The sequence below is a fragment of the Gadus chalcogrammus genome, chromosome 4, assembly GCF_026213295.1.
Source record: "Gadus chalcogrammus isolate NIFS_2021 chromosome 4, NIFS_Gcha_1.0, whole genome shotgun sequence".
Classification (NCBI taxonomy): Eukaryota; Metazoa; Chordata; class Actinopteri; order Gadiformes; family Gadidae; genus Gadus; species Gadus chalcogrammus.
In genome coordinates, this window is record NC_079415.1 from 1,756,576 (window position 1) to 1,782,797 (window position 26,222).

Sequence of the window (26,222 nt, forward strand, 5' to 3'; positions counted from 1 at the left end):
AATGGTTAGGTAATGCGAAGCATGTACAACTATTATTAGTTGTACCAACAAATTCGAATGAAAAACAGAACGATAGTCAACATTAAAACACAGTTTCAAAGTGAGTCATAGTGAACGATTATCTGTAATTCTTTCGTGGGAATGCACATCTGCTATTGAAATCAATTTCACTTCCTCAAATTATATTTTAGTTGCGTTGCCACCATGCCAACGTGATCGGGCCTTCCAGAGCGATATCAGAACAGGTTTCCCCTCTCTCTATGATCCAACCGAGCTTTGAAACGTCATTCCTCAAAGGTTCTTCTCCATTCTTTATGCTTCTTGCCCCAGCTTGCCTGAATGGAGAACTGGTTTAAGTCCAGTCCATTTGCAAATCGCTTTAATCCCATTTACAGTCTGAAAAGCCATTCTCAGGACACTGTATTGGACAGAGCGGTACACGGATGGAAGGACAAAGGGGAATGAAAACACCCTTGAAATGCCGTTTGGTAGTGTTTATCTTATGCTCACAGGCCTCTTTAAAGTGTGCGATACAGTAGATAAAACAGGTTCTGTGCGTGTGGATGTGTGGATGACTTAAGATTTCTTCCGCTCGCTATCTTCCGAAAAAGACTCACCTGTTCAGAGTCCACCTCGACACTGCAAAGCCACCCTCCCCCTTCTGGCCACCATTGTACACTGTATTGTATTGTGTTGTATTGTATTGTATTGTAGAACTTAACTGTGTAGCAACTGCAGTAGCTGCTATCATTGCTGTAACACAGGGAATTGGTTAGTCTAGCGATTGTTGTACTTGGTTCTATGAACATCCCTTCTGTATCGACAGCGATATATTGATGCACTTCTTATGACAAATGTACTGATTGTAAGTCACTTTGGATAAAAGCGTCTGCTAAATGCCCTAAATGCAAATGAAAAAGATGGTTCAAGCTGGTTTGAGCAGCCTCACCTGGCGGTCTGATTGGGCTGTGGGGGAACTGAGTAAACACTGTGTACTCTGTTAAACCAGCTGTCTACACAGACACACTCAGGGAGAGTTCTCCTAGCTGGCAGCATGAGGCAGCAGGCTAAGGCCCAATCCCATTTCTACCCCTTACCCCTCCCCCTTGTTTTGAAGGGGTAAGGGTAAGGGGTAAGGGGTAGAAATGGGATTGGGCCTAAGTGTCATTAACTAGGAACATCCACAGTAAACCAACAGAGCTTGCTACACCGGCGCCAAATGTGGGGCCTCTTTGAAGCCGGTTTGTTCTAGAAGTTTGTAGTTAATGCTACTTATTCTGGTGTGTGTGGTGGGGCTGGTTTAACCTCAGCCTGCCCCAGAGCCCAACCAGTCTGACTCGGGCCAGGTGCTTTAGCCAGACCTCAACCACAAACACTGCCACAGATTCGCAGCCAGCACACGCACACACACACACACACACACACACACACACACACACACACATACACACACAGTGAACCGTCTCTGGGTGTCGTCCGTCCCCTCTCTCAGGTACCAACATGCTGATGGTGGGCGTGCACGGGCCCAAGACGCCGTGCGAGGAGGTGTACGTGAAGCACATGGGCAACAGGATGTACAACGTGACGTACACCGTGAAGGAGCAGGGCGACTACATCCTCATCGTCAAGTGGGGCGACGACAACGTGCCGGGCAGCCCCTTCCACGTCACCGTGCCCTAGGACAAACCCAAGGGAGCGACACGTTTTGTGTATTTGAGTCGTTTTTTTTTACTTCCCTTCTGCACCTCGACAAGCAGAACCGGGGAAGCCGTTCAAGCCGTTCATTCATTTCTCTGATTTCATTTCCCTTTTATTTTGGTTAACCCTGGCCAGAATAGCAGAAGTTAAAACTCTAATTGTGTCTGAGCTAGGAAGGTCAGGAGGGGGTGTGAAGCTGTAACGCGGTGTAAACAACGTTGTTTTTGTTTCTTTGGAAACGGATACTAAACTCTTTCTACGGAAACCTAGACTCCGGCAATACAAAGCTCATTGATCGAACGCCCTGGTGCCCAAGTTAAATTCCTTCATCAGCAATAAACTCAGAGGATTCACAGTTAGGACTGAAAACAGGTGTAGCTCATTTAGGTAATTAGTGGTGTGTAGGTATGACTGCGGCCATAATTAACATCATGAGATACACCTGTGTTCACCCTGACTGTGACGACTTTGAGACAAAGGCCTATTGGGTAAGTTGGAGAACTCGGTTCAGATTGACATTTTTACTTACTACTTTCTTTGTCTACATGCTAGTTATTCAAATAATCCCACAATGTGTGACCGGGGGACGAGTTGGGTTAAAACTACACATGAAACATACATGCTTTTGCATACGTGCTCTTGTGACCCTTTGTTATTTTATTTATTCAGAGCCTATCGTTTTCTTTGACAGAATGTCCAGTTGAACTAAAGTGCAGTCAATCTTCTGACCGTTTGTTCCATCAGTGTGAACTAGCAAGGTGAGATGTGTTCTTTGTTTAGTTTCTTTTTTTTGTAACCGAACAGGATTGGGACACGACAATCGATTCAATGTGTGAACGCTGGAAAAAAAACAAAACAGTGATACGATATCATAGAGTGATGTTTTATAGTTATTTTATATGTATCGAAAATGATTTAAAAAAAGAAAAAAAAATCTGAATACGTTTGATATTGTAATCCAATATTTTGGCAAGATTGTGCAGGCATAATAATAATAATAATAATAAAATGTTTCAATGCAAAGTTTGGGGTTTTACTGAGCTGAGAATGAAAGGAACCAGCTTTAAAAATAGGGTGTACAGGCCCCTGCATGAATGACGGGCCTATCTTCGAAACAAACAATCATCAGCTACAACAATCACGACGCTCACCATTACGAAACAAAATGATTAAATAATCGTCCAGTTTTCCCACATGCGTATACATGTGCACTATTTTATCCCCGCATTAGTGCCAACTGTTTACAATCGCACTCCCGTCGTCACACTTCGGTCAAGCGCCATAAAACCTGAGGTCTAGTCATGAACACACACATAAGCAAACATACTTAAAATTATTGTTTGATCTGGAACGTAAACGTACGCTACGCGTGTTCACGTCTCCTAGTGCTTTTTGGTCCTTATCTTAGTTTACGGGAAGAATTAATGTTACTTCCTTACTTATTACTGGTCACATGGGAGGCTACACACATGTGTAAAGCAGGTACAAATATTTATTATAAACGTATTTAAATTACTAACGAACAATAAAACATAAAAAAACACTGTTCCAGAATGAGAACTAGTAAAAGATTATCTGCAGTCATTTGTGACCTGTGACTGAAATTGAGAGCATCCCGGCACATTTCCCTCACTAATAGCTGACAGGATCGTTACTACCATAATATCCTCCAATAATAGGTCTTAAAGCATACCTAAAACACCTTTTTAAGAATAACTAAGTAACGAAATAAGGCAGTGTAAGTTGAGTAACATTTGTAGATGAATTCATTACGTTAGATGAATTAATGCAACATAATGTGTGTGTGTGTGTGTGTGTGTGTGTGTGTGTGTGTGTGTGTGTGTGTGTGTGTGTGTGTGTGTGTGTGTGTGTGTGTGTGTGTGTGTGTGTGTGTGTGTGTGTGTGTGTGTGTGTGTACACACTTGTGTGCAAAACCAGACTAGACCCATCAAATACAAAAATCCAAATCGTACACTTAGTTTAACATTTGGAACGTTGCGTCACTGTCTGGTGGTGTAACATTTTACACGCCATTGAAAGTCAGGTACCGAGAAACAGGAAGTGAGGGACATAGGGTGGCCCCCCCCGAGCCCTCAGAGAGACACCAGTTCCTCCGTGTTCAGCACGCCCTCGTTGTACAGTGCCAGTTTGGCCCTGAGCGTCTGTTTGGCCGGGTTCTCCACGACGTTCCACGAGCTGTAGCACGCCGCTTCCGAAACTGAGGAACAAATAAAGAATTATGAAACATGCACCTATTGTGGTCCGTTTGTATTGTCGTCGGTCTCTCAACAGCTTCCGTAAAAGACTCGAGACTTTTTCAGAGTTCATCTACACTCTATTACTATATTGTTTCTCTTCTTCTAAAAATGTACTCGTTAAAAGTTGCTTTGGATAAAAACGTCTGCTAAAAGCCCTAAGCATAATGGTAGCAGTAAGCAGGAGGGGTGGTATGAATATTGGTAGTTTGCTAGCGAGTTGATGGATACGGAAGTGTGATGCATTCACTCAGGAAAATAAGTTCTACTCTTGCTTTCCTGAATGATTGACATAATTGTTTCAATTCTGCAAAATGTTTCAATGGGGGAAAAACAATGCCCTGTTTTTCTGAATAAACGTGTTTTATCTCAGAATTCTGAGAGGTTTTCATGGAGAGCTAATGATACCTCAAACTCTCGAGAGAAGCTTTCATTCACTCGAGAGCTAGTGATATTGCTCTCTAGGTAATATCAATGGTATTGTTATTAGTTTGTCCCTTCGGTGCACCTCAGGACTTTGGGGTTGTTCAGACACTGGGGTTGAGATGACTTCAGGATCAGCTGACCATGTATACCTTTTTGTTTTTCATGAACAGAACTCTTTCTCAGTCGCGTTAGTGGAAGTTAAGTATATTCCGTTTGCCTTTCAGAATAAAAGTGACAACAGCGTTGCAATATTATATCGCCAGTTGTAGGGCAAGATATATATAAATAATGAGTTTCACTTCCACATAGACACTTTCGTTGACTCATTGGTCCCGCCCTGTTGCTCACTGGAGTCCAACTTCCTGTTATTCAGACTTGTCTGTCAGTCAGGCCGCCTCATCCATTGGATTTAAATCTTGACATTCTTGCTGTTTTTAAGGGTGATTTCCCTCTTTGAAAAGACTCAAACGTTCTAAGGGTGGGAAAAGTTACAATTCCTTTTTTTATAAAGGTGGCGGCTACGTGAGTGTTGGAGAAGCCACAAACGTTTCGCTTGTAGATACAGGGGTTGATCTTCATTCAAGACAAGCTCGGGACAGACATTTCCTGTTTGGAACATTAATTATTAACAACCTTCTACTCACAGTGTGGTATCATAACATTATCTCCTACTCAGTGTGCTACCATAACATGACCTCCTACTCAGTGTGGTATCATAACATAACCTTCATAACATTCTACTCAGTGTGATGTGACAACATAACCAAACATCACCTTCTACTCAGTGTCTTGTGTGATAATATAACATACTTGTACTCAGTGTGATAACATAACCTTCTACTCAGTGTGGTAGGATAACAGAACATAGTGTGTCTCTCAGTGTGTTGTGGTAACATAACCTCCTACTCTCAGTATGATAACATAGCATAACCTGCTACTCACAGTGCGGCATAGTAACATAACATAACCTCCTACTCACAGTGTGGCTTGATAACCTAACCTTCTACTCACAGTGTGGTGTATGATCACATAACATAATCTTGTACTCTGTGTGGAATCATAACTTAGCCTTCTAACATAACTTACTCAGTGTGTTGTGATAACATAACCTCCTACTCAATGTGTTGTTACAACATAACATAACCTCCTACGCAGTGTGATACAATAACATAACATAACCTCCTACGCACAGTGTGATGTTATAACATAAGCGCCTACTCAGTGTGATGTCATAACTTAAGCTCCTACTCAGTGTGATGTTATAACATAACTCCTACTCTGTGTGATGTTATAACATAAGCTCCTACTCAGTGTGATGTTATAACATAAGCTCCTACTCAGTGTGATGTTATACCTTAAGCTCCTACTCACAGTGTGACGTTATAACATAAGCTCCTGCTCAGTGTGATACAATAACATAAGCTCCTACTCAGTGTGATACAATAACATAATATAAGCTCCTACTCACAGTGTGATGTAATAACATAATATCCTTCTCAATGTGATGTTATACCTTAAGCTCCTACTCACAGTGTGATGTTATACCTTAAGCTCCTACTCACAGTGTGATGTAATAACATAATATCCTTCTCAATGTGATGTTATACCTTAAGCTCCTACTCACAGTGAGATGTTATACCTTAAGCTCCTACTCAGTGTGATGTTATAACTTAAGCTCCTACTCACAGTGTGATGTTATAACTTAAGCTCCTACTCAGTGTGATGTTATAACTTAAGCTCCTACTCACAGTGTGATGTTATACCTTAAGCTCCTACTCACAGTGAGATGTAATAACTTAAGCTCCTACTCAGTGTGATGTTATACCTTAAGCTCCTACTCAGTGTGATGTTATAACTTAAGCTCCTACTCACAGTGTGATGTTATAACTTAAGCTCCTACTCAGTGTGATGTTATACCTTAAGCTCCTACTCAGTGTGATGTTATAACTTAAGCTCCTACTCAGTGTGATGTTATAACTTAAGCTCCTACTCACAGTGTGATGTTATAACTTAAGCTCCTACTCAGTGTGTTGTTATAACTTAAGCTCCTACTCACAGTGTGATGTTATACCTTAAGCTCCTACTCACAGTGTGATGTTATAACTTAAGCTCCTACTCACAGTGTGATGTTATAACTTAAGCTCCTACTCAGTGTGATGTTATAACTTAAGCTCCTACTCACAGTGTGATGTTATAACTTAAGCTCCTACTCACAGTGTGATGTTATAACTTAAGCTCCTACTCAGTGTGATGTTATAACTTAAGCTCCTACTCACAGTGTGATGTTATAACTTAAGCTCCTACTCAGTGTGATGTTATAACTTAAGCTCCTACTCACAGTGTGATGTTATACCTTAAGCTCCTACTCACAGTGTGATGTTATAACTTAAGCTCCTACTCAGTGTGATGTTATAACTTAAGCTCCTACTCACAGTGTGATGTTATACCTTAAGCTCCTACTCAGTGTGATGTTATAACTTAAGCTCCTACTCAGTGTGATGTTATAACTTAAGCTCCTACTCACAGTGATGTTATAACTTAAGCTCCTACTCAGTGTGATGTTATAACTTAAGCTCCTACTCACAGTGTGATGTTATAACTTAAGCTCCTACTCTCAGTGTGATGTTATAACTTAAGCTCCTACTCACAGTGTGATGTTATACCTTAAGCTCCTACTCACAGTGTGATGTTATAACTTAAGCTCCTACTCACAGTGTGATGTTATAACTTAAGCTCCTACTCAGTGTGATGTTATAACTTAAGCTCCTACTCTCAGTGTGATGTTATAACTTAAGCTCCTACTCACAGTGATGTTATAACTTAAGCTCCTACTCACATGGCGGCGTGTCCGAGTGCTCCAGCGTGAACCCGTTTGCCCTGCAGTCCTCGCAGCCCAGCTCCCCAGAGTCCGCCTGGCAGCTGCACTGAACGGGCCAGCTGTTGTACAAATCCACCGCCGCCGCCGCCGCCGCCCCCCCCTCCACCTCCACCGCCCCGACCCTGGCCTCCGTCAGCCGGCCCGGCGCCGGAGCCATCAGGTCGCCGCCCGTCTCGTGGCGCCCCGGGGTGTCCTCACAGCTGCTCCAGAAGATCAGCTCCGATTGGCTGAACTCGCGGGGCAGCGGCTTGGCCGAGTCCGGGCCGAGGCCGGAGGCCACGTAGCTGCCGTCGTCGTACCCGTCTTCGGACGGAGGGTGGGACTGGAGCGGCGGCGGCGGCGGCGACGGAGGTGGCGGCGGCGGGGGTGGGGTCGAGGGGGGGTGGGAGGTCAAGGGGAGACCCGGCTCCCTGTAGTGGGGGTCTCGTCCGCCGTCGGCGCTGAACGGCGGGGGGGCCGAGGACAGCAGGCTGGGCACCGGCAGCAGCTGGCTCAACTCCCGAAGCACCTGAGGGTCAGGATCGCCGTCGCCGACAACAACAACAACAACAACAACAACAACAACAACAACAACAACAACAACGAGGCTTCAGACAAAGGTTGTTGATCAATGTGAAACTTTTTTACTTCCATGGCCAACAGGAAGTGACACATTTGGTGAAGGCCGACCACCGAGTGTAAGGATGTGGTTGAATACGTTTGTTTTGTTTTGCTTGGAAAGGAGAGTGGAGTTGACTGGAGGTATGTCGGCTGCAGCCGTGATAAGAGCCGTTTGAATCCTCTAAAAGCTCAGGTAAGGTGCTTCAGTGCTTCCTTCCGTGTCTCCCTTCCACAGTCAAGCCTATCCAAGAGTTGGGTGTGATCTCATTGTTTTGATGATCATTTTAACAGGAACACTATTTGATGCAAAAGGTTAAAATGAGTTTGTTCATAGCACTGAGTATCTTCAGAAAACCCCAGTTTTGCTATTCAGTGTGGCCAATTCCGCCCATACTTCAAACCCATTCCATCGTTGGCAAATATAGTTGCAAAAACATAGTTGCAAATTATTTACACTGTGTAATTTTACTATCTTTTTCAATCCAAAAATATAGTTTTATTTGTATAGACCTTAATAACAGGTACAATCTCAAAGGGCTTAACAGGCCATATATTTATGACCCCCCCCCCCCCCCCCCCCTGACCCTAGCCACCCAGAGGGCAAGAAAAAACTGAGAAAGGTCTCGCTGCAGCCTGTAGGACATGGACATCCAACGTCCAAGTGCTGTCACGTGATTCCACTTGCCACCCTCATTGACGTCACTGGCTAATCACGTGGAAGAGCTTCATTCTCTTCTCGACTACTCGACTACTTCGCCAAGATGACAACGATGGCAAGTCACTAAAATGTATGAATGAAACAACCTAATTGTGATTGCAAAAACATGCGTTTGTGAAATGCGTTTTTGATGGGTCCACTTAAATTGTAATTCCGGCGCAAATTGAACACAAGCCTTTTTTATTGCATGAAAAAAAACCATCAAATTAGCCCTCCAGATACCTTTTTCATTGAAAATCAAATATTAGAGTTTGCCTGGCGCAATGTTTGGCGTCCATGTGATTGGCTTGGGGCATTCTGTTTCGCTTCCAAATCGGCATTTTTGAACCACTTATATTGCAAAAAAATAGCACCAAACCTCTGCAGTAGCATGACTAGGGTCCCTACACATAAAACGAAGCATCAACAACTTAGTGTGAAAACCACATCTCAGGAAGTGGTGGTGCTCCACCTAGTTGGCGAATCTCCACACTGAAGGGTAGCCTATAGTTCTTCTGAAGCAGATGTGCTGTGAATTCCAATAATAACACAACCGTAACAACGACCTACAAAAACGATTTGTGTGTTTGTGTGCAGTCATGGCAGAAGGTTTGCTCATTTCACGGAGGAGGGCAGAGAAATGGCAAGAGGAACTCTACCCTATCTTCCGTATCCCGAGGAAGTGCAAACAGTCCGAAATGGAGGAGACATAATATTTGTCTTTCTTTCTTTCGTTATTTTTTATTAGTTTGTTTGAAGAGAAGAGCAGAAAATAAGCAGAAAACAAGATGGCATCCGCCATCTTGTTGACATGGGACAGCACTTGGACGTTGGATGTCTATGTCCTACAAGCCGCAGCAAGACATTATAGAATAAACTCTTGAAGAGGAACGCAGAATGGGGGATCCAGTTAGCCGGGCTAGCTTACGGTGTCCAGTTAGCGGGGCTAGCTTACGGTGTCCAGTTAGTGGGGCTAGCTTACGGTGTCCAGTTAGCGGGGCTAGCTTACGGTCTCTGGATAACATGTTAACGTGTCGGTCTAACATGTCAGGCTAACGTGAGGCTAACATGCTAAAGCGTCAGGCTATTGTAGGCTAATGTCAGGCTAACTCTGATCAGCAGGGGTAGCTTATGGTCTCCAGTTAGTGGGGCTAGCTTACGGTGTCCATGCAGGGCCGGTTCCGGGGGCGCCCGGCGGTGCAGTCCAGAGCGAGGCGCAGCAGGCTGCGGGCGGTTGGGTACGGCCAGGACCCCGCCTCCCCGTCCAGGAAGCGCACGCATGAGTCCACGCTGCCGCCGCTGTCATCCCGCTCCAAGCTCAGCAGGTCCCTCTGGCGGCCGCGCGAGACACACACACAACGAACACACACAACAAACACATGTCAGGCTAGCGTCAAGCTAGCATCAGGCTAGCATCGGGCTAGCATCGGGCTAGCGCGAGGCTAACGTGAGGCTAACAAGCCAAAGCGTCAGGCTAACGTCAGGCTAATGTCAGGCTAACAAGCTAAAGCGTAAGGCTAACGTCAGGCTAGGCGTAAGGCTAATGTCAGGCTAACGTCAGGCAAACAGGCTAAACTTTGGGCAAACAGGCTAACGTCAGGCTAACTGTATACTTATATTACTGTATAATTCACAGGATGCACTCACCAGGAGTGATCGTTTCGGTGTTTCCTCCACCACCTTGCGGCCTGTGATTGTCTCCATCATGACCTTTATAAAAGAAACATATTTAGTTAGGTTATTATTTCCTGTTATTGAAGCCATTTGTGGTCAAACTACAGTCTCATCAAGACGGGGATTTTGTATATGCAGTTCGATGCAAAAATATCGCTTTTGGCAAACTGACATAAGGCCTTCTGACATAAGTAAGTATTAATAGACGTGATAGACGATATCAAGGACTTTGATCATTCAAAGAACTGCATTCATATTGTCACCTTTTCCACATGAATGTGGAAACCCAAACCCCCCTTAACCAACTCTTTAATTCACCAATGTACTAATCTAATGTCCCAAACACGACTATCTCTATATCTGTCTGTCTAGAATCTGTGACGATACCAAAAACTCTGTCCTAAACCAAACAGAGCTACACTTTAAACTTGACGAAGCCAGCAGTGGTTGTGCTTTTTTTTAAGTACCTTGTCTTTTTATTCTTTATTTTATGTATTCATTAGGGATACCGAATGTTGGGGCAAAGGTTTTATTTTCATGATGACTTTAGTGCATCTATAAATGACGAGTCATGCGCTTTCAAACGGGGGAAAACCTGATGTGCAAAGTGGAGAGACCGCGTAGCTGTAGCCTTTTTTTATGGGGTTAGGCCTAAAAAAAAAAAAAAAAGGTTTGGTTCCTGTTGGTTGTCCGTTGAGGTCATGGGTAGGTAGGGAATTTACTTTATTTTTTTATTTTATTTTTTCCAGCGGCAGCGAATGATGGGTAGGTTGTTTTCATTTAAAAACGAGAAAATTCTCTCATCCTTGTACAGAATGAAGAGGTGCTGTACTAAAACGTAATTATAGTTTGCTTCAAAAAAAGCTCAAAGCTCATAAAATAATTTGGGTCGCACATAAATTGACAGTCGGTTGGAAACCGGAACCAAACAAAAAAAGATTGAGTGTTTGAGACGAACAGCAGAATAACCGTTTGTGATGTCGCGGTTGGCTTTGAATCCAAGCTGCTTCCATTCAACAAAGTTTTGTCATTTAATTATAAATTATATTTCTGGAACACTGAATCAACAAACCGGTTAAAGCTCAGAAACATTTGGTGCGAGCGATAGAAAATGCCGCCAGATATACTCGCATTCTGTACGCTTTGGGGTCGCCGTGTAACTCAGGAGGTAGAGCGGGTTGACCTGCAATCAGAAGGCTGCTAGTTCGATCCCCGGCTGAAAAGTAAATGCTTTGCTCAAGGGTACGGGGTAACGGTCACCATGCCGAAGCTGTACACGTCCAGGCTGCAGGACGGCTTCCCGTCGTGGCGGATGAACTCCGGGGGCAGGTAACCCAGGTTGCCGTGGATACTCTGGGTGCTGAGGGCGGTGGTCTGGCGGGAGGGCGGCGGGCGCAGACGGGATAGGCCCACGTTGGAGAGCTGGGGCCGCAGGGCGTGGTCCAGCAGGACATGGGCGCTGGACGATGAAGGGAGGGGAGACATGGATGAGGCCAGACTGGAGCACTGGATCCCATCTTACCTTAGTTTGTCCCTTATATACGGTTGTGGTTTCTAACATACAACCCTCACATATTAGCTTTAAAAACATACCTAAAGCCCCTTTTAAGAATGACTAACAAGAAACAAAATGAGGCAGTGTAAATTGAGCAACATGTGTAGATGAATTCATTACATTAGATTAATTAATGTAACATAATGCGTTTCTTCAGCTTTGTGTGTGGCAGAGCGAAGGTGAGTGGGAGACATCTTTATATTTGTGTCGTTTTGCCCAAAGAGGTCTATTATTTGCTGATCTTTTGGGTTCAGGTGTGTGTGTGTGTGTGTGTGTGTGTGTGTGTGTGTGTGTGTGTGTGTGTGTGTGTGTGTGTGTGTGTGTGTGTGTGTGTGTGTGTGTGTGTGTGTGTGTGTGTGTGTGTGTGTGTGTGTGTGCGTACCTGGTGATGTTGCCACAGATGAGGGGTTGAAGCGGCGCCGTGTGCAGGTGGTGGAGCCCCTTGGCGGCCCCTTTGATGACGGAGAGACGCTGCTGCCAGGACAGGGGTTGGGCCGGCTGCTGGAGGAAGAGCGTGGGGAAGACCGGGTTATAATAAAGTCCATATGGTCCCCCCCCCCCCCCCCCCCCCCTCCACTGTTAGTTGACCAAACAGCCTATGATGACACCGTTACCCTGCCCTCAGCCCCCTCCCTACCCTGAAGACATTAACCAACTGCGAATATAATTGATTAATATTACTACAGAAAAAAGTTAAAATAAATCCTTTACATTAAAAAAAAACATGTTCAATTCAAATAAATTGTATTTGTATAGCCCTTAATCACAATTACAGTCTCAAAGGGCTTATCAGGCCAAATATTTATGAACATTTCTATATGAGCAAAGGGTTAGCATTACTTCTCAAAGAGTCCCTATCCGATTTTGTGTGATCAGATTGCTGCAATCTCCACGAACGTAACCACCAGAACGCAAAATTTCAAGTTTCAACTTAAAAGGCCGGGGTTTATCGATATCCCACAAACAAATACAACTTAAAACGACCCTTAAACAAAAGCAGAGCCTGAAAGGGAACTTCAAGTGGTCACTGACCAGGTCGTGTAGTCTTTGATGCAGAGATCCGTTGGGGAGATAGGGGTAGACCACACAGTGGTTTCCGTCCTCCAAGAAACAGCCCAACAGATTTAAGATGTTTGGATGCTGAAACCTGTAAAGATGGCGTGCCCTAGGTTAGCATTAGCTAACCGTTGACCGAGCCAAGCTCAACGCAGACAGATGTAGAAGTGCCCGTGGGATTGTATACGTACAAGTGATGCACTTCTGTGTCTCCGGTAAATGAATCCCATCGTTCTTTCCACGACGGATCATTCCCCTAAAGAATATCAAAGAAATAACACGGAAGCGTTGTTCTATCGCTGTCTCACAAAGTAAATGGTAAATGGACTGCATTGAGTCAGCTCGTTTCTAACCAGTGGCCAGTCCGAGGGCTTTACAAGGATGCCTAACGACGGCGGTGACAATCATGCAAGGCGACAGCCAGCTCGTCAGGACAGAGCTGGCTGGGTTGGGGTGAGGTGCCTTGCTCAGGGACACCTCGACACTCGGCTAGGAGGAGCCGGGGATCGAACTAGCAACCTTCAGGTTACCAACCAAACCCACTCTAGCCACACGCCGCCCAAAGCCAACCGTTTATGGTTCATTATAATGAGTTGGCTAGTTTATATAATGATAATAACAATTATTATCATGGCCATAATCATCGTCGTAATCTTTTTCATTCAGGTGCTTACCGTTTTAAACCGCTTGACAACAAACGTTTCAGCTCCCAACGTGCCTTTGTATGTGTCTGAAAGACTGCCCGCTGCGATCTTCAAGTCGTGGTGGAAGTGTTTGGTTCCACCGACGACGTCGTCGTAGGTGAGAGCGCGTCCCTCGGCCCCCTCGGGTTCCGAGCCGGTGGAGCTTGGAGCTGGGAGAGGGGGAAGTGAAAGATGAAGAAGGTAAGAAACGTCTGCATACCTCTGTCAGTCATTACAACACAAGTCCACGCCCAAACGCTGGAATCATTAAATGCTGTCGGGAATGTGGTGCGTGTCACGTTAGTTAGTCACCCAACCTTGGCTACGGTCACAGATTGTATGACTTTATGTTACTTTAAAAACCTTAGATTATCACAGAGGTGCCGTAATAATCTGCCTATGTAGCCTAGTGACCTGTAATGGCTTAAGCGTCTAATTATTAAAAACCTATAGCAGCAAAACTATTTTGACATTTATAACAGTGTTGCTACAGTGGGGCCTGTTGAACAACAATATGGGGGAGTTTGCTGAATAAACATTTTGATTCGATTTTTGGAAGGAATCTTTTCAAATTAGAAGATTTACCAATGAGAGCCAAGCATTACAGATAGCATGTTGTGAAACATTTGGATATTTGATAATAACAAAAATTAATTATCACGATAACGCCGCCGTATCAAAACATGTCGCGATTTACAAATACAAACCAAAGATCAACCATGCGCCACGTTGCCCACTCACAGAAACGTAGCAGGCCAACTTGATGGAGAAAGCTCTCGTCCAGTTGATCGGATTCCTATTCAGAGAGAACGGCTATTATTGGTGACATGACAATATGATGATTTGAGATAATTTCAACATATTTTACCCATTTTACCTCGCATTTTACAGGCGGTGAAAAGTGCCCACGTGACACCGGTAGATCGTCCGTCGGCCTTCTACACTGATCTAAAACGCACACAACATCAAATTGATACAAGAGCGTCGTGCGTGTTTTGTTTTGATGCATGCACGTGACGCAATGACGCCCGGCCAAAGAGGAAGTGACCCCACACAAAAAACCACCGCAAGGCAGGTTTATGTTTACTTGGGTTTATGGCATTTAGCAGACGATTTTATCCAAAGCGACTTACAATAAGTAGGCCTACATTTAGTCAGAATAAAGAGAAACAATATATCGCTGTTGGTACAGTAAGCTGCTGCTTGAGCTGCTCCCCCCGCGACCCGACCCCAGACAAGCGGATGAAGATGAGATGAGATGAGATGGTACAGTAAGGATGTTCAGAGAAGGTTTCCTAACCGTAGTATAGTGATTCACCTGGCTGGACAAAAAGCTGCAGCGCCCAGTGGTGTCCCATGTCCTCCAGCACCCGGACGAGGTCCGCCACGGTCGGGTTCTGCTGAGCCCACGTCCACAGCAGCTCCCGCGCGGGGCTCCTGCCCGCCGCCTCGAGCCGCTCCGCGCGCCGCACCTCGAGCCAGCTCGGCACGATGCGCGCGGCTTAATTGGAAGAGAAAATAAAACGATATAATATAACTCTAGTTATATTATGGTAGGACAAGCTTATAAGGCGAAGCCTAGAAGGCGTAGCAGACATGAAATAGAACACGAAAAAGTTTGCATCAACTTTTTTCGGGATGTATCGGTTGTATTGTATGCACGACGTTAATCCGGAAAACGTCCACCACCTGTGCTCTGCACGTGAGCAGACCCGTTAAACTTCTCACCCCCCGGCCCGAGCCATAGAGAGAGTTATCTCTATCACTCTGGTCTCTCACCTAATCCGCGCCAGCCGAACTGGTCGTCCCCGCTGTCGATGATTTTGCACAAGTGCTCGATGAGGCTGGGCGGCACGTTGTACAGGAAAGTGGTACGGTCCATTTTGTCCATGGGTCTGGTCATTTTGTCCGTCGGTCTCGTCAGGCCGAGCGTCGCGGTAAAGAGTGGAGCGGTAGCGGTGTGTGTGAGTGTGTGTAATGTGTGAGCAGCCTATTGCTAAATTCTGGAAATGCCCACGCCCCTTGGTTCAGTCGCGTTCAAACAGCATGACAGATATGAAGACGGAACACATTTTTGTAACGTGACAGCCCACCACAAGGGACGATGCATGGCATTGGTTATTACTGTAGCCTACTGCCATGATATGTAACTAGTAGTCTGTTATTCGCTGGTTGATGTTGTATTGTTATGTTACTTTACTGTTTACTTTACTATTACTGTGATACGCTTTGGATAAAAGCGTCTGCTTACTGTAACTTCTGTGTTACTTTACTATTAACCTACAGTTATACGCTGTTTAATGTTATACGCTTATTTTACTGTTTACTGTTACTTTACTATTAATGTTACACGCTTTGGATAAAGGCGTCTGCTAAATGTCCTAAATGTAAATGTTATTGTTATTTAGATTATTATTATACATTCATACGGGCTATCACATTTATTTCACTGAAGAGTTATCCAAATCGACTTATATTAAACGCATTCAACCATGAAATGACGACCCAGAAATTAAAAGAATCATGCGGGTGGCGTAAACTAAGTTTGTTTTCTTCTGATTTCTTTCATGGGCTCCGGTTTAGACTACTTTCTACAAGAACATGGCAGGCACAGACGCAGTCTGAGGCGATGGTCAGTCAGTCCGCGGCAGAAGATGAGTTTGGTTTCAGTGGGGACCTCGTTCCACCACTGTGGAAGCCAGGACGCTTGGCAGTCCCAAAGCAGGTGGATATGGGACAGGTGATGTCAGCAGGTGGGTGGGGATGTTTAATATTCCAACTCGGTTCAAATTGAAAATCGTCCCTTTCGTGTGTTTCCTTTTATATTATGTTGTTTGTATGCGATATGATCCAACTTTAGGAGTAGCCTATAAAATTAAATATAAATAACAAAAGCCTTCGCCCATGCGCGGTCGAGTTCGTTGTTTGTCGTGAGGCTGTATGGAAATAAGTAAATTCCCCAACGTTTAGCGATTGGCCCTGGCAGTACAATGATGAAAATCTAAAAACGAATAACTAACTTAATACATGGTATGTCTAACTGTTACATGTATGATGCATTTATTTATTGCTATATCTTTTGTTTATTAATGTAGGCCTATGGATGAGAGAACACTGTATTATTTATGGGAACAGTGCTTGACTGCTGTGATGATATTGGAGTCACCAGGCTTATGAAGACGTTCTCCCATTGCATCTGTCTTCATCCAGAATAAACAGGAGAAAACCACGTCGTGGTCCGCAGCTCATGGACACCTCGGCTCTGCAATGAAACGTGCTGCAGTTGCAGAATAAACGGTTTGCATAAAGTTGAGTTATAATTTATACAGATAACATGACACAGTTAAGTATAAAACAGTTACCAGCTTGCAGATGTACCGAATGCCTTTTTCTGTTGCGCTGCTGTTTACAGTAAACACCTTAATCCGCCACTGGGTGTAGCAGATAGCGGCGCCAAAGAATTATGGTCGCGGGAGCTATGGGGGAATAACCTGACTCGCCAGATGAATTTCGTTCTACCTTAGGTGGAACAAAATTCATCTGGCAAGAGTCAGTTTAATGGGGGAATGCCTGTTGTTACAGTGAAAGGTTGTTTTCATTATGCAGCTATGGATATAGTTTCATTCTAATATAAATTATAATTGTTATTATTGTTCCACGACTGAAGGCTCATTTGCTTAGCCTTGGAACGTTAAAAAAAGAAATCGCTGATTTGTGATTGGTTGCAAGGAGGAGATGTGGCTGGCCGCCTTTCATATGTTTAACAACAGTGAAACTGAATTGTGATTGGTTATTTTTTATTCTCTTTGCCTCCCTTCAGTGACCAGCACCGGACGTAACCAGAGTAACTTCGGCCAGCCTCCTGCCTTGCAAAGGCACTTGGCAATTTTTTCAACATTTATAATTTCATGTAATTAAAAAAAATATATTTTTATAATAATTTCATCATCAAGTAAATCTTTTTAAATCACGAGGCTGCGTTGCATCCGTTGCCTCCTCTAGGAACCGCCCCTGACGACGTCAGACGGTTGGCTTCAGATAAGCCCGGCCTGTGGCACGTGACGCATGAACGGCGCGCGATTTTTGAGCGAGAGGGACATGAACGGCGGCCGTATTATTGGCGCAGTTTCATTTGGACGGGATTGTATCTCACAGTGGATCCGGTGAGCCAACGAACATAAGAAGTTATGGCTAAATCCAAAGGATCGATGGCTTTCCTGGAAGGTTATATTCTGCCGGATAAGGACCAGGATGAAGCGGCGAGCGGCGACGACTCCGAGGGGGACGGCGAGGAGGACACGACCACAGAGTTCCTCGACATGGAGGAGATGTCCGACTCTAACTCAAAGACGGCGTGGATCAACCAGTCGCCGGGGCCGCCCAAGCGTAAAGGTAATGCGTAAAGTTGCTGTTAAAAACGGCTTGCAAATAATAATAATTCCCATTTTTGTGGCGCAACAATAACATCCATAGAGAAGCCATTGTGGGTCGCTCTGCAAGTTAGTTTCAGTTTCGAGAGACCATCGGTTATGGGGAGTCCGAGTCCGAGGCGGTAAATCAATGGAAGTGTTGGTCACGAATGAAAGATAGATGTATCGTTTATAGATCCCCAGGGAAAATTAAAATAATGTAACAAGGTATCCTCAGCCAATAGTATTTATTAATGTCGCAATGTGTAATATCCCCCTTTAAAATATTTTTAAACGTTTTCTATCCACACTAACCAATTGTATGTTCCTGCAATAGAGAAGGCAGCTGTTTCAGACCATATAGCAACCTCTGGGTGTGATCAACTAGGACTGTAGCCAAGGTATACTTACGAAACAATGGGGGTGTGAACCGCCCCAGGCTAAGGTGTGACATTGATTAAAATCGATTAAAATACAGGCCTAATTTAAAATATGGCATGACGTCTCTATTTTCGCCTGCCTTTCCGCTTCTGTAACATTTTCCGCTGCACACATTTCAACGCATGGGATCAATAAAGGGTTCTTATTCTTTTACTTTTAGGCTATACGTATTATTATACTAAAATATTAAATTATTCAAAGGCAGAATTCTGACTATTAAATCAGAATTATGGGTAGGCTACTTTTTAAAAAGGTCAGTGAGTGTCTTTAGGATGGGAACATGGACCTATTAAAGAATGGATGGGAACCACACGCTGATCTACGGAAGTTGATTAGGTCCACATGTGCATTTGTATTTGCTCTGAGTTTAAAGTCAGGATTCTGAGGATCAAATTCTGAATTCAATCTCAAAATTCTGACTTTAATCTCAGAATTCTGACTATGATCTCAGAATTCCGAATTATACTCGGACTAAAAGAAAAATATCACAAATGTCCCTTATCCTCCTCCTGAGCTAACAGTCTTTCCTCTGTCTCCTGTATTTTTTCCTCTCATTTTGCAGTCCTATTCAAGACGTTCAGTGGAGATGAGTTCTGGGTGACGGGCCGTTTTGCCCTGAGCGCCCCCTGGTGGCACATCACCTGCCGCACACAAGGCCCCAAGAAGAACTTGACCGTAAAGGGCTCTGCTTGGTACACGATACGCACGGACCTGGACAAAGACGGATGGAGGCCCATTGTTTCCCTGTTTCTGGTGGCGTGCAATGTGACAGATGATTCAATCCAACCGTTCTTCGAGTGGTTGCCCAAGGAACGCCTCGTTACCATTCTGAATTTATTGGAGGTCCTCACTGAGTTTGGGGACACAGACCCCCTGGCGCAGAACATCATTCGATGCGTTTCATCCTCAGGTAGGCTTGAGAGAGAGAGAGAGAGAGAGAGAGAGAGAGAGAGAGAGAGAGAGAGAGAGAGAGAGAGAGAGAGAGAGAGAGAGAGAGAGAGAGAGAGAGAGAGAGAGAGAGAGAGAGAGAGAGAGAGAGAGAGAGAGAGAGAGAGAGAGCAATAATGGCTGCTACAGATTAGGCCCCGACCGATATTGATTTTTGAGTGCCGATGCAGATTATTTTCAGAGAAAAATTATGATTACGATTTAATCGGCAGATTAAAAACAAAACAAAAAATAGCATATAAAACGTAGTTTTTGATACTTTAAACACTTTTGACGAATATGTGAATTGAATGCACAACCTTTGAGTGTTTTAGCATACATTTACAGTCAAAAATGAGTGTAATGTAAAATAAATAACTAACTCCCAATGTGCTGCGCTCTTGAGCAGTGACTAACACGTGCGTGCTGAGCAGTATGGTCTCACCGTTAGAGTCTACAGTATAACAAATGAACATGGCCTGGGACCTAAAGAAAAACAGGCACAACATGCTCAAACAACGCGTCTTGTGTACATTGGTGAGGTGAGCGCGCAGCTGCCTGAGCGAGCGTGCTTTCATGTTGTACGGTAAAATTCAATCTCCTCTTTTTTACTCCAGCTAAAGTTGTAAGTTAGCAAGGCGAGTAGGAGCGCAATCTGCAGGATACTAAGCGCAATAACATTTCAAATAAAATAAAATAAAATAAAAAATCTGTTGTAATCTGCGTCTTTTTGGCAGATGTTGATTATTTTCAAAAAGGCTATAATCGGCCGATTAAATCGGCTGGCCGATAAATCGGTCGGGCCCTGCTACAGATTGCTGAAAGTGCCATGTTATCCTTAAGCATGCAATCCTTTTGAATAACTCTGTTCTGTTTCAGCCGAATGCAGGAGGATGCAGGCGTCCTCTTCCTACCCCTGGGTTATGAAATACTTACCGGTACTTTTACCGCGGCAGTTTGACGCTCTGCTTTCTCCACCGAAGGCGGCTAGTAGCAACAACGTGGATAGTCTATTGGCCAAACTAGAAGACATCATTGAAAATGATGTGTGGAAGTTAGGGTTTTCAGAGGTGAGTGCCTTTCTAAATATAATTAATTACACAACCATACGTTTGACCTGTGCATCATCTATTGTGTTCACACCATCCTGAACTTTGATCTCCATCGCCTCCCCTCCTCCCTTCCAAAGGTTATGCTTGAAGAACTGAAGTTGCGCTGCGAGGCCAAACTCAAGGCGTTCGAAGATTGCGGCTTGCTCGAGACGCTGCCGCGTCTTCAGCACAACGCCCTGTTGGTGTACGATGAGGTGAAGGGGTTCTGTGCGAACACGGGCAGCACCTACATGGAAAAGGACAAACTCTGCAACAATTTGAGAAAATATATACCTGATGAACAGGTGTGGGATACTCTCCCGTTCCTCAAGGAACTGGGGGTGATGATGTGGGACAGACAGAAAGTCGTGCTTCAAAAACATCACAACTACGAATTGGGCATCGCAGACTGCCTGCGCCATCTTATGGACGCCAAGCAGTGGACGATTCCGATAAACGCTCAGGAGGTTTTGTACGCTCACGCCCAGAAGATTCGGAACGCGAAAGATCCAACGATGGATCCCTCGACCCTTTCCCCCGTGAAGGTGGATCCGGACCAGCTGCTGGCAGCCCAGATGATCTGCTCGGACCCGGTGACGGTCATCAGCGGCTGCGGTGGCTGTGGCAAAACCACGGTGGTCAGCGAGCTGTTCCGGGCGGCGGTGGAGAAGGGACGCGGGGGGTACCAAGAACCCGGACACCTTCCTGGAACGTCCGACGAGGGAGAGGAGGAGGAGGAGGAAGAGGAGGAGGAGGAGGAGGAGGAGGAGATAGAGAGGCAGGGCGATAAGCTTTTGAAAGAGCAGATCCTTTTGACCGCCCCCACTGGTCGGGCAGCATCTCTGCTGACGAAGAAAACAGGCTTCCAAGCCTTCACCATGCATCAGGTAGGTTGCTATAAGGGCACTCAAAGACCTAAAATAATGTTTGGTTCCTGTTGGTTGTCAGTTGAGGTCATGGGTAGGAAGGGAATTCATTTATTTTTTCCAGAGGCAGCGAATGATGGGTAGGACTTTTTTCTTTCTTTTTTTTTACAGCAGCTCATAAAATAATTTGGGTCGCACATAAATTGACGGGGTCGGTCGGAAACCGAAACCGATCAAATTATTTTTTTAGGCCGAACATGCTTTCTCTCAGCCAGGTGCTTTAAATTTAACACGCATTTCACAAGCAGATGGGAGGCAAGATTTAAAAGATCCCTCTGAGTCTACACTACAGTCTAGCTGTCGACTTTAGACGTGTGTTACGTAAATGACAATCACTCAAATGTATATCTGCTTTGTATACGATTGCGCAGCATTTTGTGGAATGTACTTTTTATGTTTGGAAAATGGGATAGTTGATGCATTTTCATCTGCTGTCTCAAAAAGCTACGGTTTCTCCTCAGGTGATTTGGACGTTCAATAAGGCAGAAGAAGAAAAAAAAAAAAAAAAAAAAGAACATGTTGACGGAGAGAAGTTCGAGTTGAATTGGAAGTTCGAGTCGGTGCGCGTCTTGGTGCTTGATGAGGGCAGCCTTGTGCCGGTTGGTCTCCTCCACTCCGTCCTCTCCAAGCTCATCAGCCACGCCAAGCTCCAGAAGTTCATCCTCTTGGGTGAGCGTCTCCGGAATCTGTGGAATCATCTTCAGCCGTTTTACGTGTACATGCGTTTACGTTTTGGTGATTTAGCACTTGTACTCAGGCTTAGAAGTGAACCTGAGTACAATGAAGGAGTTCAATCCTCCAACCAAAGAAGTAGTTGAGCTAAATAAGAAGACAGAACAGCAAAAAGTACTGAAATAAAGTTAGCTGAAAGTGAGGTAAAAGAGAGCTTCATTTTCTATTTCATAGGAAAAAACAATATATGTATTATCACTGAATGTTAAAGACATATAATAGTTATCACTGATAGCAGTTAGCCACTAGGCCCCGGAGGTATAATATTAGGAATACCATTATTCATACTACTAAATAATATCTTTGTACAGGTCATTTGACCATTTGATCATGATAAGGACAATGTTATTGACATACAGAATTGATTCAAATTAAATCGGCCAAATCCAGAGTGAAAAGGGAATGAATCTTACATATTCTTTATCGTCTAATATACACTAGAAAGTTGTGCATCAACCGTATATCATGGTACCATGATAGATGGATAGATGGATAGATGGATAGATAGATAGATAGATAGATAGATAGATAGATAGATAGATAGATGGATAGATAATTTATTCAAATTCAAGTATCCAGTAGCTCACGAAGTCAGTCAATAGACTGACTACGATTGACAAACAACAATATTCACTAACAGTAAAAATATATCAAATAACTCAATAAAAAGTGAGCAATAGTGCACATAATTGAACTTGCATGTAAACAAGAGTCAGAGGTAGACATTAATATCTAAATATTACTGATGAAGAGAAACTTATTTTTAGGACACGTTGGCCACAGGTTAGTGGGAAGTGGAGAGTTTAGGATGGGCAGGAGAGGCCAATACACTATGGGAGAAGTGGGAAAGTCTGCAAGCATGGCTACAAGAAGGTTAAAGGAATCTACATAACCAAGACGTCAGTCGATTGGCCTGGCCTTAGTATCAGACGTAGTAGTGGGAATGCAAATGTGAACTTTCTTCACCTCTCAGTTAGAAAGAGGAAGGGATGTATCTTAAGACACAGGGAGAATGTATACAGTTCATTTGAATGTGAATAGTAATTATATAAACCAGGTTAATATAATTTTTATATGATTGTATATTATAGTTATGATTGATATTTCCACGACAATTACACAATAGCACATTGTCCTGTGTGTGGGGGGAGGGTTGTGGTGAGAGAGGGGGGGGGGGAAAGGGTCACGACAGAAGAGAACAGAAAGCTATGCCGGACGTGGAGTGGAACATGTCTGTCTGTCTGTGTGTCTCTCCAAAGGCGACGTGAAACAGCTGCCCAGCATCCAGCCAGGGAGCGCCCTAGAGGACCTCTTCTCCAGCCTGAGGTCGGTCAAATACAACGTGGAGATGAGGCACAACCACCGCTCCGAGTCCGAACTCATCGTCCAAAACGCGAAGCGGTGAGTGGCTTTCGAACCGCGTTTTATAAAGAAGTGCCCTCATATTATCTTAAACCCTCACTTCATCTAGCGAAGAGTAAAAGCTAACTCATGGCTCCACGTCGACGCGAGGGGGTTTACGGAGCCATGTCCTCCTTGCGGACCCTCCTTGCGTCCACCGCGAGGGCCGGACGTGCGCCTCCCAAAAATTGTAACCTTGCGTCGAGGCGACGCCGCAGTGATTGGTAGTGATTGATAGGGCTGTGATTGGTCCGCTCACTAAAACCAGACGCAGAACCATAAACGTTCAAGACTGCGTTGAAGAGTCTCTCTGCACGGTCGTTGCGTTGCGTCGACGTGGAACCATAAGTGAGCGTTTAGTAGGGATGGGAGTGAGGAATCGATTACTCGAGTACTCCTCGTTACAAATGAACCCGGTTGGTGGACAGGCAAACTCGAGTTTGCATATACACACACAAACAAAGTTTTCTGAAGCAAATGTATACATTTTCTGTGCGGCGCCACTTATACATGCCGTGGGCACAAAGCAAATGAAATGTATACATTTCTGTGTGGCGCGTGCCGTGCCGTGTGCAGCCACGCCAGAATTCAAAAAGTTAAGAGATGGCGGTTAAAGCAAAGCGCAGCGAAGAATTGAAATACTTTAAAGAAATAGGAGATCATACGGTGAAATGTAAAATATGCCAAGCGAAATCGAGCTACCAGAGTACTACAAGTACTATGCGGCAATATATGCTCCTGAAACACGACGGTGAGTTTGGGAAAGCAGACCCGCAGCAACCAAGTGTGTCGGCTATTTTCACCGCCGCAAGACGCAGCTGTAATCCCGGCCGTGTAGAGAAGATTTGGCCGTTCCATTTGCTGCCGTTTTAGTTGCAGCTTTAAATTATTTGCAATGGTTAGGCTACTTGTTTCGTTTTTTTTTTTTTTTTATAACCGTTCGACGTGTTTTAAATTATGAGACGCACATTTATTTTTGTAAGGAAAATTAGTTTTTTTCACGTTTGCAAAAATAAATAACGAATACTCTGATAACTCTGACTGTTTTGATGGAGAATAAGCATTACATGTTTGGTTGGTAATGTTGCCGTTCATCATCAGGCCTATTCCTGCTGCAGATGCGTTGCATTCTAAAAATATATTAGATTAAACGAGTACTCGATTGATCCTCGAGGAATTCCTTCGATCACTCGAGTTTGAAATTTACTGCTCGTGCCCAACCCTAGCGTTTAGGCATCCATGTCCTAACAAACACCTACTTATTCTTTCATGTCCTGTACTTGGCGTTGTGTAGCATCTTATCCTAGCTATCCTGGTTGTATACGGGGAATGGGTTAGTGATTGTTAGTGCTTGGTACTTGGTTCTATGAACATCCTTTCTGTACCCACAGAGATATATTGTTGTTTCTCTTTCTTCTGACAAATGTACTTATGTAAGTCGCTTTGGATAAAAGCGTCTGCTAACCACCCTAAATGTAAATGTTATGTCCTATATCCAAAACAAAGTCACCATAAACTGTTTTGGAGAACCGTGTCTGCTAATCTAATGTACCTGCTAGTAAGCTGCAGAAAAACAAAGTCCATGTTTTCCCGCCCTCCGTCTTCAGAATTGCCGCCATAGGGATGGGTCAAAGCTCTGAGCCGTTGGAGTTTGACCACGTCGTGAGCCTTCCCGGGCCGTTCAACATACCCCCCGGCAAAAAGTTCATCCACATCTGTCTCCCTGCCCGCAAGGGCGATGACGGTAAGTCCAAAGTTTATTTATTCATAGGTACCTGTCATACGTAAAATACTAATCTGGGTCCCAGTCAGGCCGTGCCATTGCATCTAGTCAATACTAGATATTGTGAAAGTAGATCAACATGGGAGATTAGGTGGAGAAATGCAGGCATTGCACCATCTGTTTTTGTTTTCAGATCTACAAAAGGCGGTCAAATGGCTGATGGAATCAGCACCTGGGTTGGATGATGATACAAAATCTCAATTCATTGCATTCAGAAGGTAAAATAGTTACACATTTATCTATCGAGCTATGAATGCAGCTTCTGAGAAAAGAAGAGGTATTCTACAACACCGTGGTCCGGTCTTCTAATAAATAACAAATAATTGCTTCTCGTTTTAGGGCGGATGTTGACTTGATCAATGAACTCTGTTGTACCCACTATAATAAGCACACAACCAAGTAAGTATTAACCATTCTGTAGAATACAAATGTGGCTGACTTTCATGAACACCATTTCCCACAATTGTTGTTTTTTTTCTCCCTCACCCATGCATAGAGATCATAAGGGCAAGTTTAAGTTTCAGCCTGGAGACAAAGTCTGTGTCACCAAGAATGCCCTTATTGGTCAGGAGGACGCTGAAGCCCAAAGAAATCCTGAAGATGATGATAAAAAACCGGAGAGCAACCGACTCTGCAACGGAGAGATATTCTTCAACACTGAGGTCAGTATAAAGTTGAGTAGAAAGCGGCTTGCCAGCAGCTGGTGTTGTGATGACATTCTGACGTGGAACCATCGAGATGTCACCTCATCACACACACATTGGCATCAAGTGGCCCTTATTTTGCCTGACAGTCCAACATCAGATCCCCCACAGAACAACAGGTCTAAGAGCAATCTTGCCCAGGTTTCAAACCCCACCATTGTTTCAACCTAGAGAGGGTGTAGACGGCTTGTGATTGGCTTGATTTGAATAACGCTAACCCAATAGGAATTAGTGGGTTCCATCTTTATGCATGTGAACAGGTAATGATTTGGAGGTAACTGATGGC

General features: G+C 44.3%; 3 protein-coding genes across 6 annotated transcripts in view; 2 read left to right on the plus strand and 1 right to left on the minus strand.

The window, feature by feature from the left end:
• LOC130380409 (filamin-C-like) overlaps positions 1 to 3,384 on the plus strand; it is a 51,161-nt gene extending 47,777 nt beyond the window's left edge. Inside the window, exon 28 of the mRNA XM_056587599.1 lies at positions 1,493 to 3,384. Coding sequence (XP_056443574.1) covers positions 1,493 to 1,680 — 188 coding nt within the window. The 3' untranslated portion in view covers positions 1,681 to 3,384. The remainder of the gene's footprint in view (positions 1 to 1,492) is intronic.
• Positions 1 to 15,555, minus strand: irak3 (interleukin-1 receptor-associated kinase 3). Of its 4 annotated transcripts, none has more exons than XM_056589327.1 (13): positions 15,302 to 15,555; positions 14,823 to 15,023; positions 14,400 to 14,470; positions 14,264 to 14,318; positions 13,514 to 13,692; positions 13,031 to 13,095; positions 12,816 to 12,930; positions 12,166 to 12,281; positions 11,489 to 11,687; positions 10,202 to 10,264; positions 9,715 to 9,885; positions 7,216 to 7,765; positions 1 to 3,916 (listed from the first exon to the last, which is right to left on the minus strand). In XM_056589327.1, the coding sequence occupies exons 1-13, from the start codon at positions 15,423 to 15,425 to the stop codon at positions 3,792 to 3,794; spliced, it is 2,034 nt and encodes a 677-aa protein (XP_056445302.1). In that variant the 5' UTR covers positions 15,426 to 15,555; the 3' UTR covers positions 1 to 3,791. The 4 variants fall into 4 exon arrangements, with proteins under 4 accessions (XP_056445302.1, XP_056445301.1, XP_056445303.1 ...); XM_056589326.1 differs by having other exon boundaries at positions 12,166 to 12,284; positions 15,302 to 15,553; XM_056589328.1 differs by having other exon boundaries at positions 12,166 to 12,284; positions 14,841 to 15,023; positions 15,302 to 15,551.
• The window catches only part of LOC130381626 (DNA helicase B-like), a 20,579-nt gene continuing 8,933 nt past the window's right edge, over positions 14,577 to 26,222 (plus strand). The window contains exons 1-12 of the mRNA XM_056589317.1: positions 14,577 to 14,788; positions 16,106 to 16,275; positions 16,733 to 17,914; positions 18,935 to 19,282; positions 20,179 to 20,369; positions 20,489 to 21,277; positions 21,778 to 21,985; positions 23,308 to 23,449; positions 25,057 to 25,193; positions 25,366 to 25,450; positions 25,572 to 25,631; positions 25,729 to 25,894. Coding sequence (XP_056445292.1) covers positions 17,710 to 17,914; positions 18,935 to 19,282; positions 20,179 to 20,369; positions 20,489 to 21,277; positions 21,778 to 21,985; positions 23,308 to 23,449; positions 25,057 to 25,193; positions 25,366 to 25,450; positions 25,572 to 25,631; positions 25,729 to 25,894 — 2,331 coding nt within the window. The 5' untranslated portion in view covers positions 14,577 to 14,788; positions 16,106 to 16,275; positions 16,733 to 17,709. The remainder of the gene's footprint in view (positions 14,789 to 16,105; positions 16,276 to 16,732; positions 17,915 to 18,934; positions 19,283 to 20,178; positions 20,370 to 20,488; positions 21,278 to 21,777; positions 21,986 to 23,307; positions 23,450 to 25,056; positions 25,194 to 25,365; positions 25,451 to 25,571; positions 25,632 to 25,728; positions 25,895 to 26,222) is intronic.